General features: G+C 45.7%; 1 protein-coding gene across 2 annotated transcripts in view; it reads right to left on the bottom strand.

The window, feature by feature from the left end:
* Positions 313–14,674, bottom strand: part of RNF130 (ring finger protein 130) — a 154,318-nt gene continuing 139,956 nt past the window's right edge. The window contains exon 9 of one of the 2 annotated variants that reach the window (XM_021084320.1): positions 313–7,902. In XM_021084320.1, the coding sequence (XP_020939979.1) occupies positions 7,851–7,902 (52 nt within the window). In that variant the 3' untranslated portion in view covers positions 313–7,850. The remainder of the gene's footprint in view (positions 7,903–14,674) is intronic. The other variant, XM_021084322.1, reaches the window with a different exon arrangement.

Genomic DNA, 14,674 nt, shown 5'->3' with positions numbered 1-14,674 from the left:
GGTCAAGGAGATGCCATTCTGGTCTGGGTTACCTCCTGGGGAAGTAGTCCTGATGGGGCTACTACCTCCCTGAGCCTGAGAATGGAGTTTACCTGGAAGAAGCAAAGCTAGCAAAGGTGTCCTGGCCTCAGTGTTTGAGGGCCAAACCAGGCTATAACTGATGTGAGCGTACCCATGGCATCTTAGCCTTCGGGGAGCCACTACATTTACCTTTGGCTTGAGCCAGTTTGGGTTCAGGTTTCCATCATGTGCAACCAAAAGAGTCCTCACTGATACAGGTTACTACCAAGAGTACTCCATGTGGCCAAAGCATCTTTTTCAATAGGTTTTTATTGAAATGGTTATATTAGCAAATCCCACACATACAGGTATACACTATTGGCATATAGGATATATACCAGACAATTTCACTACTTAATGATACTTACATCAACCATGTGGACCTAGGAGTTGTGCTGCCCAGAACAGTTCAAAGGGCTAAGATCTGACTGCCAAGAAATCAGCTCACATTCTACTTGCAGGTGCCTGTGTTCTAGACAAGGTAACCCCTCTAGAGTAAGCCCCCAAATTAAGCTAATGATCAATTTTGCTTCTTGGATATTTGATGTGTGTTCTGTCTGGCACAAGCTATCCAATGGTGAATTAAACTCAAGTGCACAGTTTCCCTTTCATCCCTCAAGGTGGACAGTACATCATTTGCCACATTTAGGTACATCCCAAGCCTCCCACCCCAAATTACCTGTGCTACAGTTAGAAAAATAGTTTTGTATGCCATCTTCTGAGATGTTGTGCATAGTTAGCAGGAGCCCAGAGTAAGTGGAGCGCTCTGAAGGACCCAAATATGAAAGGGGTAACTTTAATATTTTACATGAGTATAAAAGCTACTGAGGGTCAAAAACAATTGTGACATATGTGGCCTAGGACTTGGACCAACTCCCCTTGTACAGGAGCAGAACTGTTCCATTAAGTGATGGTGTTCCCTGTAGTCCCAACAGCATTTCTAGCTTGGAGTCTTTTCCTGTTTCTATAGTCACACTGGTCAAGTTTCCTTCACCAGAGCCACTGCCACTCAGGAGTAGACCCTGCCTTCCATTCTCAGCTTAAGATCCCAGATTCTGGCCCCAAGCATGGGTCAAAGGCACCCCTCCTTCACTTGGGGCAACAAGACAGGCCTGGGCTGCCAGGGGATGAGCGGACATAGTGCCTTCTCCATTTCTCTCCAGGATGGCATGTGTTACCCCAAGCTGGGCACTCAGCAAAGGGGCTGGGACCCTGGCACTGGCCACCCCTAGTGACCTGGTCCACACAGCATTCTGGCTGGCAGTAGGCAGTTAGCCTTTCTGCTTAGGAACACCTTACTCACCTGAAGGGAGAGGGATGGCTTGGGATGTGATATTCTACCAAGCCCTTTCCCCCTTCTGTTTTCACAAACATCTTGGCTCAGGACCACCCAGACACTAGAAAAGTCCTTCAATAAGACATAGTATAAATATACTTGGACTTAATGATGGGTGAAGGATAATTCTGAAAGCAAATGAGAGTTCGCTGTGTGTTGGGTTAAATTTGTAAAAAGTTGCTCAGAACATTCACCTCTAACTCTCAACAGCTGCCCGTAGTTTTAAAGAGCGCTGGAGAGAGGGTGAAAATCAGCGGAGGGGTAAGGAGCTGATGAAGGCCAATCAGGCTTGCAGATGACTGACGCCCCTTCCCTGCCCAGCCGCCTGCCCCAGTGGAGCAGAGTGGACAGGTGAGAAATGAGCTGTGTCAGCCTAGCATTAAAGGAGTGGGGGATCCTGGAAGCTGTATTCCAGGGCATCAAGGCTCCACTGCAGCTGAGAAAGGGTGCTAATGACATCCTCCAGCTCTCGGCTTTTCCAGAGAAGAAAGAATGTGTGTGGTTTGTAAAGGCGCTTACTGATGAGCTGGACGCCACCCTTGGCTTGAGCACGCACACTCTGGCAACTGCCTCTGGGCCACCAGCAAAACTTCCCCAAGTTTGCTGTTTCTGAAAAAGTCACTCCTTTCAGGCTGTCAAACCTCTGCCTTCTGTGCATCTGCATGGGGATGATTCAGCGGGAAGATGTAGGAAAGCCTGGGATAGAGGATTGAGAGACTCCAACAGCACTGACTCCTTCTGAATTTAATACTCAAGTTTGCATGAAGTTCAAAGTTTCTTTGTTTTTTGTTTGTCATAAAGTATCTTCCCTCTTCTTCAAGTCAGAGTGAAGAAAAAAATGGCTTGAGTTATGGTGAACTGCAAGAGGCAAAACCCCAGACAGGTCCCAGGTCATGGACGGGGTGTCCGCCAGGGCCTTGTGGGACAATGAGAGCAAGTCTTGGGCGGACATGCGGTTCCTTGAGCACTCGAGACAGACAGCATCATGTCCCCTCTTCAGTCACTGAAGGCTGGTGGGACGCAGCTCTGGAGAACACAGGTGACTGTCTCACCCCGTGTCTGCTGGGGACCCACTGCACTCTTGTCTTCAAGGCTCGGTTTGTGGGGATCTTTCAGGGCACTCCCCTAAGAAAGAGGGCAAACCTCCTGACTCAACCGAGACTCCAGAGGAGGGACAGACTCTGGCTAGTCGGGGACACGGCCTCTGGGAAGAAATCCTTCCCCCTAGTTGTGGGATCCAGCATGCTTTGCTTTTCCTGCTGTTATGAGGACAGTAAGGAAAGCACAATTCCATGAAGGAAACCCAGGCACTTTACCTCTGTATCCTTCTCTGTATTTTCCCTAATGTTACGAAACTTAAACAATTTAAAGATGTTTCCCGGTCCTGCTGAAAGGATCTTAACCACATCCGCGGTTTTATTTTATTTATTTTATTTTTTAAATTTTATTTATTTATTTATTTATTTTGTCTTTTTGCCATTTCTTGGGCCGCTCCCGAGGCATATGGGAGGTTCCCAGGCTAGGGGTCTAATCAGAGCTGTAGCCACCGGCCTATGCCAGAGCCACAGCAACGCGGGATCCGAACCGAGTCTGCGACCTACACCACAGCTCACGGCAACGCCGGATCGTTAACCCACTGAGCAAGGGCAGGGATTGAACCCGCAACCTCATGGTTCCTAGTTGGATTCGTTAACCACTGCACCACGACGGGAACTCCCCACATCCGCGGTTTTAAAGCGAACATGTATACTCAACATTCATTTCATCCTTTTCCCAATGAGCTCTGGAATGATTTACCAACAAAGCCAAAAGGCAAAACTAGATGCATCTCACTTGTAACAACTGCCTTCAACAGGGAAGACACTTATTTTAAGCTGTGGGTGTCATAATGGTCACCCCGTGAAAACCAAACTTTACCGTGTGACCTGGGAGCGAATGCTGAGCTGAATTCCTCCCACCCCCGTCTCTGGGTGTGAGCGAGCCTGCTCTGGCCTGGCCGTGAGCTAAGCACCACTCTTCTTGAACAGGGAAGTTATGCTCAGTGATTTTTCTAAATCAGTTGCTGTCTGTAGCTCCTTCTGTCCATACCTTAAGTGTCAGTGATTCCAAGCCCGGTTCGCAAATCACTGGACAATTTTAGCCCCATCCTGGCTTCCACCATCATCATCTGAATTCAGCTTAGGAACCTCAGATCTGGCTGGATACCCCCTCTGGGAGATTCTAACTCCAGCGAGTGTGTGTGGGAGCGGGGAGAGGGAGAGCCTGGGGCACTGAGGGACTATAGTTACATGGGGGCTACTTTGACAGGTCTGGGTGACACGTACATTGAAAACACAGCTTCCCAGGAATTCTGATGCACAGAGGGGCCCCACACTGACCGTCCTTGCCTCACCAAGCCTGAGATCCAGAGCTGTGTCTCTACGCCCCCCTGCCAGCCCTAAAATCTGAAGTGTCCCCTTAAGGACTCTCTCTCTGTGTCCCCCCAACACTCACTAGGTCCTGAGACCAGAGCCAGGCTTCTGCCTCAATCCTGTGGCTCCCCCCTTCCCACTGGCAGCCTGATCCTGGGCTCGGGGTGACTGAAGTCTGCTCTGCTCTGAGACATTGGAGGGCCCAACCGGCCCATCCCACCCCAACTCCCTCTCTTTTTCAAGCAGAGAGTTGGGCCTTCCCCACTGCAAAGCCCTCCCTGCCCAGTGGCGGGGGCGGGCGCTGCTGGACTCAGCTCCTCCCAACCTGTCTTCACCAGAGGTGTGTCACATCCTCAGCAACAGGTCCTGCCCATCGGCACCCTGGGAAACCGCCTCCTTGCTGTTCACCATCATTTCATTTGGGCTCACACCCCCGATGGTTGTTAATGAACCGGTTTTCCATAACAGCCCAAATCCTAATGATCACAGGATTCACCCAAACTCCCTGCATACGTGTTTGGCACACAGTGAGAACCTACCAAGGGTCTGTTGACCAAATTAACCTCATAAATTTATGTTTCCCCTGCTAAATGCTACTTCCGGGAAATAAGTGTTTTTGTTTCATGACATTTATGAGCAGCGGCCACTTGTCAAGGTGACCTGATGTTAACACCACCTCCTTGTTTTCCCACAGCAGAGTTGCTGTCTGGATAATAAAGGGGCACAGCAAGCAAGATAACATTTTGATTTTTCTTCAACTGAAACCAATTTCATTTTACATGTAGATGAGGAAAGAACTGGATGTGAGGGGTAACGAAAACAGGAGAAGAGCCTATAAAGCCCACAGGAAATAGCAAGGTAGCCAGATTGAGTAATCTTAATTTTGCTTAAACCCTCTGTGACCATGTCCTTGGGAAGCTGGGCTGTTGTATGCATCCGCTCAAACTGCTGTTCAGGAAAGTGCCTCGTGACGATCCTCAGAGCCAGGCCTGAGGTGGGACCTATCTTCAAAAGCAGGACTCTCCAGACTTTTGCTAGTGGTTTTAACTACCTGGTGGTGGAGCCTGCCTTCCCCTGAGGGGGAGAGGCAGGCAGCTCTGGACAGAGAGGCTGTCCACTCACACCGCCAAGCCCAGCCCGCCTACAGTGGACAGCTTGGCTGTTTCTGGCCAGCCACCTCCCCTCTCTTCCTGAAACAACAGGAAAGGAGGGCTAAGGGCAGTTCTTCTCTTTTGGAAGTAAAAAAACCCCGCCAAATTATAAGTGTTTGCATTTTAACTGTCACAGCCCAATTCCGTGCTGATCAGCTGATGGTCCTGGCTGCTCCAGACCCCACTGCACACGCATCCTGGGTGCATGCTGGTTCTGCACGCAGCTCAGCCTGGGCACAGGGTAAAGGCCGTCCCGGGAAGAAGAGGCTGGAGCCAGGCCCAGCTCAGAGGAGTCTACTGGAGGGACCAAGGGTCTGTGGTACATGTAGCTCGCTCCTGTGCCTCTTCCACTCTTCCAACAGTACTCCCCATTCTCCCTGGAGAAATAAAACCCCACCAAAAGCAATCTGAGGTTAGCCTACATTTCCTGCCTAATACACTGCAGCTGTAGGAATTGCAACAGCTGAGATACTTCTACCTGTATGGGGCAGAGGCACCTCTCCGCACCCCATCCATGCTGCATGGCCCATAAACTCTGCCTTCTGAGCCTCCAGCTTCTCACAGGCAGGGCTGCCCAAGGTGAGAAGTGTGTTCTTGCAAACCTCACAGGGCAAGCAGCCCTGCTGTTCCCCCACTAGGCCTGCCAAGGCCCCAGGGTGGCTCGGCAGAGGATTTCCCCCGGGTACAGCTGCCAGCAGAGAGGCAGCTTTGTTGTTTGGGATAAATACTGCTACCCACTCTTCCTGGAGTATAGGACCTTCACAAAGGCAGGACATTCTGGAGCGGAGCAGGAAGGTGGCCTGGATTTTTAGGAGAAAGGTGTCCGGCTGGGATCTGAAGCACTATTCTGAGAGAATTCCCCTGTAAGAAAGAGCCTCCTTGGTTATTTGACAGTGAATGTGTGCCCTAGATTTACCAGAAGTTCAAATATTATATTAATGGTGCCTGAATTTTTCATTTTTAAGTAATTTCATTACTTCTCCATAAAGGACTATCTGGAGTGCAGTTTAACGTATATGCTTTTGTGAGACAGTATAAAGCAGAAGAAAACCCTCCACTGGGATCTGAGTTCTGGTTTGGGAAAACGAGGTCGTGGTAGCAACAACAAGGTCAGAACTGAGCCATCTTCTCTGTCGGATGAGCCAAACCAAGCACAGATGCAGGTGGGTGTCTGGACCCTCAGGCAGACCAAGTTCTCATCTCCCGGAGACATTCTCTCCCTGTAAAGCTCGCGGTGCAAACCTGTCTTTCTGAACAGTGCTCTTTAGGAACTGTTTATCAAAAATATTTTTATAGTACAAAGACTATATAAAGGAAAATAAGCCAACCAACAAAAGCCCTTTGTTAAAAGTAAAAAAGGAAAAGCTGCTAAGACCTTAAAAATCTTCACTGTTCCAGCCTCAAACGATTATCAATAAAATTCTGCAGGTCACTCCGAGGTGACATCACACTCTGGTTCTCTGAGGGGTTTTGTTCCAGGCACAACTGCGTCTGAGGCATCTCAGCACACATGACGAGAGGAGACACTGTTAGAAGCCAGCCACACATGACCACTGGCAGGTGTTCACCTCACACGTCTGTCCTACAGAGTCAATAAGAACAGCAGGGCAGGTCTGCGTGGTTTGCTGCTGGATCTAACTTCAGGCACATGGAACTGAAGTTTCCACTCTCATACAAGGGTCTGAGGATTGACATTTCCATATCTACGTGGCTCCCACGAATGGGAGAAACACGCTGAGCGATGGTGTGTCCTTGAGCAAAAAGGATGTGTAACTTGTTCTGTATACTTGCTCGTCGTGGTCCTGTGTTGGACCACATTTCTTGTGATGTTAACTGATGTCATCCCAGGCATGTGGGAAGAGCGTGTGTGTCCCTGATGCCCACCACACTGGCCACCAAGTCTCTCTGTAAGCTCCCACACCTGCTTCATGCTGATGCCCAGGCTGGAGGGGGGGCCTGGGTTGGACGGGGTGCTTATCTGGTGTCTAACAATAAGGAGGTGGCTTGATTTTCTCAAGAAAGCCCTCAAACATTATGATTTTGACACCCTCTGGCCGTCACCCTGGATCACTGTGCCCTGGGGAAGACTGGCCTTGCTGGCACCCCCCCCCCCCCACATCCCAGCAGTGGCCAGGAAGACAAAGCCATTGGCCTCAGGGACAGGGCCGTCTGCGTTTCAGCGGTCACGAAGCACGCGTCACCTATGTCATGCTCTATGGGGGAGAGGCTGGAAACGACAATGCAGACAACTGCCCGTCCTGCACAGCCCACAGCTCCGTTGCCATGCTCTTGGGTCAGTCTCCGAGGAGGGACAACAGTCAAGGCTTTCTCTTAGGGATCTTTAGAAAGAAGCCATTTAACAGGAAGTAGAATAAGAGATAGGAAGATATAGAGCAGGCCTTGGAGCAGCAATTGGGGCCCCACAACAGTAAGAAGCGGTGCCGGCAGGCTTTAGTATGCATTATAAGTGGGGAGCACAAAAGGTATTTTAAAAACTCCAACATCACCCTGACACGGAATAGCACGTGATTATTCAAAGACATGTTTGTGATGCAACATTAACCCCTGGGCCCTGCCTCTTCTCTGGAAACAGCCAGGCTGGTTGGGGCACAGTGGCCAGCTGTGGGTAGTTTTCAGTGCCACCTGGGCAATAATGCTGTCCTCAAAGCCTCACCTTGGGGGAACTTTGCAATTTAACCCTGAGCCCCAACCTGTGCTTGGAAAGCACTGCCATTCTTCCAAAATGGATGCTGACAGAAGAATACAAAACAAGAAAGGTGATCATAAATCAAATCACAAAAGAGGTGACCCCCAACAGCCCACTTTAAAAAAAATCAGGTTTTGTTCTCATCATACATGTCCAAAGAAGGTTCAATTGTGGAGAATTCACTTTCATACACCAGGCTCCGAGGGGACAGAGAGTTCCGATGAAAGAAGTGACCACCTGGAAAAGGAACAAGAAAAATAGACTTAATAGGTCGTCAGGGCTACACTCCCCACATGGATTGAAGGGAAGGACCTGGATTATCTTCAAAGCATCACATTTTCTCAAATATCTCCATTTTGGACTCCTAGCATGAAAAGAAGGAAGGCATCCCTCAATTTAAGCGCACTTTAAAAGAGTAAATTCCATTGTTCAGATCCCCCAGAGGTTTACCAGCTCTTCGAGCAAAAGCTGCCTGGTACGCTTAAAAAGACTCCACTTAAGAGTTCCCATCGTGACTCAGCAGTAATGAACTCAACTAGGATCCATGGGGATGCAGGTTCGATCCCTGGCCTCGCTCAGTGGGTTAACGATTTGGCATTGCTGTGAGCTGTGTGTACGCCGAAGACACAGCCTGGATCCCACTTTGCTGTGGCTGTGGTGTATGCCGGCAGCTACAGCTTTGATTTGACCCTTAGCCTGGGAACTTACATATGCCAAGGGTGTGGCACTAAAAATACAAAAAAAAAAAAAAAAAAAACCCCAAAAAACCCCAAAAAACTCTACTTAAACATTTGAGGACATCGTCTGCCTGGGAACACGTGATCACATGGAGAACTCCCAAACTGCCTGTCTAAGCACCTGTTCTGGGCCAAGCCTGGGGGTGGGGTGGAACAGAGCCCTGTCACCAGTAGGGCAAACTTTGAGGCTCTGACAATGCGTTAAAAAGTTTTTATTTACATTAAAGTTATACCTTCACATGGTTAATTCTACACATGTTAAGACCAGTAATCTCCAGCCCTCTTTCTCAGAGACAGACACTTTCAGCTGATCCATGTCTCTAAATACTATGCCTGGGTTGATCCTGCCCAGTTTTTTCAGCCTTCGACTTTATTTATTGCACTCCTACTATGGAAAATGAGGATTTTTGCCCTAGCATCCCCTCTACCATATCCACACAGATTTTCCATTGCCCCAATATAACTATATTTGGATTAAAAAATTCAGTGTTTACATAAGTTGACTGTACGCCATGCTTACTCTGACTTTTTTTTTTTGTCAGAGGAGAGAAGCAATTTTTTTACTTTTTATTAAGGTATACTTGATTTACAATGTTGTTCCAGTTTCTGCTGTACAGCAAAGTGACTCAGTGATACATATATATATACACACTTTTTTTTTGTCTTTTCTAGGACCACACTAGCAGCATATGGAGGTTCCCAGGCTAGGGGTCTAATTGGAGCTACAGCTGCCAGCCTATGCCAGAGCCACAGCAATGCCAGATCTGAGCTGCGTCTGTGACCTATACCACAGCTCACAGCAATGCTGGATCCTTAACCCAATGAAGGAGGCCAGGGATCGAACACACAACCTCATGGTTCCTAGTTGGATTCGTTAACCACTGTGCCACGACAGGAACTCCCCAATATACTCTTTTTTTAATATTCTTTCCCATCATGGTCTATTCCAGAAGATTGAATCTGATATAGTTCTCTGTGCTATACAGTAGGACTTTGTTGTTTATCCATTCTAAATGTAAGAGTTTGCATGTACTAACCCCAAATCCCCAGCTTTTCCTTTTCTGAACAACTATTTGTTTTTATAGCCTTGTTGAAGTATACACAAATACAACAAAATGCACATATTTAAAGTGTACAATTTGGAGTGCCTGTCCTGGTGCAGTGGAAACGAATCCAACTACGAACCATGAGGTTGCGGGTTCGATCCCTGGCCTCGATCAGTGGGTTAAGGATCCAGTGTTGCTATGGCTGTGGTGTAGCCTGGCAGCTGTAGCTCCGACTGGCTCCCTAGCCTGGGAACCTCCATTTGCCGAGGGTGCGGCCCTAAAAAGACAGAAAGACAAAAAAAAAAAGGTATACAATTTGACGAGGTGTTTTTGTTTTTTTTTTTTTGTTTGTTTTGACAGCTGCACCTGAAGCATACTGAAGTTTCCCGGCCAGGGGTTTAATTAGAGTTACAGCTGCCAGCCTACGCCACAGCCACAGCAATACCAGATCCGAGCCAGATCTTCGACCTATGCTACAACCATGGCAATGCCAGATCCATAACCCACTGAGCGAGGCCAGGGATGGAACCTGCATCCTCACGGACACTTTGTTGGTGTCCTAACCTGCTGAGCCACACGGGAACTCCAATTTGATGAGTTCTGACATTTGTATGCATGCCTGAAGCCATCACCAGAATCAAGATAGTCAGCATCTCTATCACCCCTGAAAGTTTCCTGGTGTTTCTGATAATTATTCCCCTTCTCCAACTCTGCTCCAATTTTCAGATAAACCAGAGGTTAGTTTGCATCTTTCTAGAATTTTATTTAAGTAGAATCATATGGTAACTTTTTTTTTTTTTTTGGTCTTTTTAGAGCCGCATCCGCGGCATATGGAGGTTACCAGGCTAGGGGCTGAATCGGAGCTGTAGCCACCAGCCTACGCCAGAGCCACAGTAACTTGGGATCCGAGCTGCGTCTTCGACCTATACCACAGCTCATGGCAACGTCAGATCCTTAACCCACTGAGCGAGGCCAGGGATCAAACCCACAACCTCATGGTTCCTAGTCGGATTCATTTCTGCTTCACCGTGACGGGAACTCCTCATATAGTAATTTATTGACTCTTACAAACAAAGCTGCTACCTGAGTATGGACATATGCCTTCCTTTCTCTCTGGTAGATACCTAGGAGTGGACTGACTGGATAGGTATGTGTTTACTTTTCTAAAATGGTTGTAGCATTGAGCACCCCAGAGGCAGTGTATGAGAGCTCCAGTTCCTCAGCATCTTCATTTGCATGGTCAATCTTTTACATTTCAGCCATTATAGTGAAGTAGTGTTTCACTGTGGTTTTAGTTTTCATTTCCCTGATATTTGGCATCTTTTCATGTGCTTATTAGCCAATTTTTTTGGTCTTTTATTAGCCAATTGTATATCTTCCTTTGTGAATTGCTCCATTCAAATAAAAAAATTTAGTTGTCTTCCTATTATTGAGTTGCAAGAGGTTTTTTTTGGTTTGTTTTTTTTTTAGGGCTGCACTTGTGGCATATGGAAATTCCCAGGCTACAGGTTGAATGAGAGCTATAGCTGCTGGCCTAAACCACAGCCACAGCAATGTGGGATCCAAGCTGCTTCTGCGACCTACACCACAGTCCACGGCAATACCATATCCTTAACCTACTCAGCAAGGCCAGGGATTGAATTTTCGTCCTCATGGATACTAGCTGGGTTTGTTGCCACTGAGCCACAATGGGAACTCCCAGTTGTAAGAGTTTTATATACATATATATTCTAAAAACAAGTCCTTTGTCAGACTTGTTTTGCAAATATGTTTTGCAAATATTTTCTCCTGGTCTGTGGCTTGCCTTTTTATTTTCATAACAATGCCCTTTGAAGAGCAAAAGTTTTTTAAAATTTTAATTTAATTTTTTTTGGGGGGCCACACCTGCAGCACTTGGAAGTTCTCAGGCCAGGGATCAAATTGCTTCATAGCAGTGACACAAGCCACAGCAGTGACAACGATGGGTCCTTAACCTGCTGTGCCATCACAGAACTCCTAAAGGTTTTATATTTTGATAAAATCCAATTTATGGATTTTTCCTTTTATAAAGTTTGTGCTTTTTGTGTCAAAATAAAAAAAATATTTGCCAAATCCAAGGTCATTAAGATCTTTTTCTATGTGTTCATGTAGAAGTTTTATATTTTCAGCTCTTATGTTTAGATGATCCACTTCAAGTACATTTTTGTATATGGTGGGAAATGAAGTTCAACTTTTTTGCCTATGGATAGTCAATTGTTCCAGCATCATTTGTTTAAAAGGTTATTCTTTCCCTAATGAAATGCACTGGCACTTTTGTTGAAAGCTATTGATCAATATATATGTTTTTGGAGTTCCCGTTGTGGCTCAGTGGAAATGAATCTGACTAGCATCCATGAGGATGCAGGTTCGATCCCTGGTCTTGCTCAGTGGTTTAAGGATCCAGCATTGCCATTGAGCTGTGGTGTAGGTCGCAGGCGCGGCTTGGATCTGGTGTTGCTGTGGCTATGGAGTAGGCTGGCAGCTACAGCTCCAATTAGACCCCGAGCCTGGGAAACTCCATATGTTTGGGCCCTAAAAAGACACACACAAAAAAGTACGTTTTTCTGGGCACTATTTTGTGCCAGCAATTTGTTTGCCTATCTTTACACCAATACAGCACTATCTTGATAACTACAGTTTTTTAAGTCTTGAAATCAGGTATTACAAGTTCTGCAAATTTTGCTCTTATTTTTTCAAATGATATGACAGACAGGGAGAGAGGAAGGCTGTTATAAGCAGTATAGACAAGTTTTTTTTTTTTTTTTTTTTTTTTTTTTTTTTTTGTCTTTTGAGGTCTACGCCTGTGGCATATGGAAGTTCCCATGCTAGGGGTCAAATCAGAGCTGCAGCTGCTGGCCTATGCCACAGCCACAGCAATGCTGGATCTGAGCCGTGTCTTCGACCTACACCACAGCTCATGGCAACGACAGATACTTAACCCACTGAGCGAGGCCAGGGATTGAACCCACATCCTCATGGATACTAGTCAGGTTTGTTACTGCTGAGTCACGATGGGCACTCCTAGACAAGTATTAAATGAAAATACTTTATGCACTAAGTGTGACTAGTAGGACACTTTTTATTTTCTTGTTTAATTTTCCTATATTAAAAACTTCCACATTTCAAAAACTGGGATGAATTCAAAGATGCTTGCTATCTGTACTGGCAGCCCTCTGAGAGTGGTCCCAAGTAAAAGATGGGATGTTTGATCTCTGATAGCTGAGTTTCTACCCCCAGAAGAATCTGCATAATCCAACAGGACTAAAGGGGTTAAAGAATAAAAACAAACAAACAAACAAACCAACCAAAGAAACCCAGCAAAAGACAGAGGTTTCCTGTTCTGCAGGAAGAACTAAAGCTGCCAGAACTGGAAATGACCTAACTTTTTGTGTTAATGTGCGGCTCAGCTGACATCAAATCTTTGGTAATAAAAAAATGGGTCAGAGTTTACTCAGTATCTACCTCAAGTTTACTTGAGAAAAATGTGATATCAAAAGAGGTATACCCAAGTGGCTGAATTTCAGAGAAAGGCTGGCTTTGCAGAGAGAGCATAGAATATTTTTTAGCACCTGGAAACACACTGTATTTACTGCTTAACTGATTATTATTATTTTTGTTATTGCTTACATAATGTTATTAAATAATCTTTCTCGCTCTCTCTCTCTGTTAGAGCCACGCCTACACCACAGACATAGCAACATGGGATCTGAGCCGCATCTGTGACCTACACCACAGCTCCCAGCAATGCTGGGTTCCTGACCCACTTAGTGAGGCCAGGGATTAAACCCACATCCTTATGGATACTAGTTGGATTCGCTTCTGCTGAGCCACATGGGAACTCCCAAGTAATCTCTTAATCGAGGTATAACATGTGTGTATATATATACATACACACATACATACATATATGCACACACACACACACGTGTGTGTGTGTGTGTGTGTGTGTGTGTGTGTGTGTGTACTTCTTTTCCCACACCCATGGCATGTGGAAGTTTCCAGGCCAGGGACTGAACCCGAGCCACAGTTGCAAACTGAACCATGGCTGCAGCAACTCAGCATCCTTAACCCACTGAGCTACAAAGGAACTTCGCTGAATACAGCTGACTGAATTTTCAGAGAACCCATCCATGAAATCACTGGATCAAGAACTAGAACCCTACCAGCACCCCACAAGGACCTCCACTGATCCCAGTTACTAAGTCTTCTTTTCTCAAAGGAAACCACAATCCATATTTGTCAGACCATCTTTTGGTTTTGTCTGTTTTTAACTTTACGTAAATACAAACAGAGTATATAGTCTTTGGTGTCTGGATTCTTTCAGACAATATTATGTTATGACATTCATCCATGCCACTCAATATAGAAGTTTGTTCATTTTCACCACTGTATAATATTCTGTTGTGACTACTCCACAATTTATTTACCTAATCTCTGACTGATGACTATTTCGATTTCGGAGCCATTATGAATAGTGTTGCTTGGAATATTCTTGTGGGTCTCCTTCGTACACATGAGCATTCAATTCTTACACCGAGGGGTGGAATGGCTGGGTCGTGGTGGATGCATACACTGGCAGTTTTAGCAGATAATGGTGGTTTTTTAAAGCGGCTGCATCAAGTTTTACCCCTACCGGTAGATGAGAATTCTAGTTTCTCTATATCTACACTTACTTTTGATGTTTTCTGACTTAAAAAATTTTGCATTTCTGGTGGGAATACAATGGTATTTCACTGTGGTCTTAATTTACATTTTTCTGATGACTAAAAAGGATGAGTATTTTTCATATGTTTTTAGGCTATTTGTGTATCTTGCTCATCCTGAAATGTACACTATTTATTTTGTTCATTTTTCTCTCAGGCTGTCAGTCTTTTCCTTCTTTATCCTGAGTATGAGTCCTTTGTCATAAGTATTACTTATGACATTATATAAGTAATACTCACTATTAGGTAAGAAAATATTCACTATTTGATAAGAAAGTAGTCTTCTTTTTCTAGTTTGCTAAAAGTTCTTTTCTTTTAAAATCAGGAATGATTTTAGCTGTATCTATTTATTAACAAATGACTTTCCACTTTTATTCTGTTAATGTGCTAGAGCACATTAACCTGATTTTCAACCTTGAATTTTTTTTTTTTTGTCTTTTTTTTTTTGCTATTTCTTGGGCCGCTCCCACGGCATATGGAGGTTCCCAGGCTAGGGGTCGAATCG

Source organism: Sus scrofa, chromosome 2 (genome assembly GCF_000003025.6).
Source record: "Sus scrofa isolate TJ Tabasco breed Duroc chromosome 2, Sscrofa11.1, whole genome shotgun sequence".
NCBI classification, from domain to species: domain Eukaryota; kingdom Metazoa; phylum Chordata; class Mammalia; order Artiodactyla; family Suidae; genus Sus; species Sus scrofa.
Note: the sequence above shows the minus strand (reverse complement) of the source record. Positions and strands in the feature narration are given on the sequence as shown.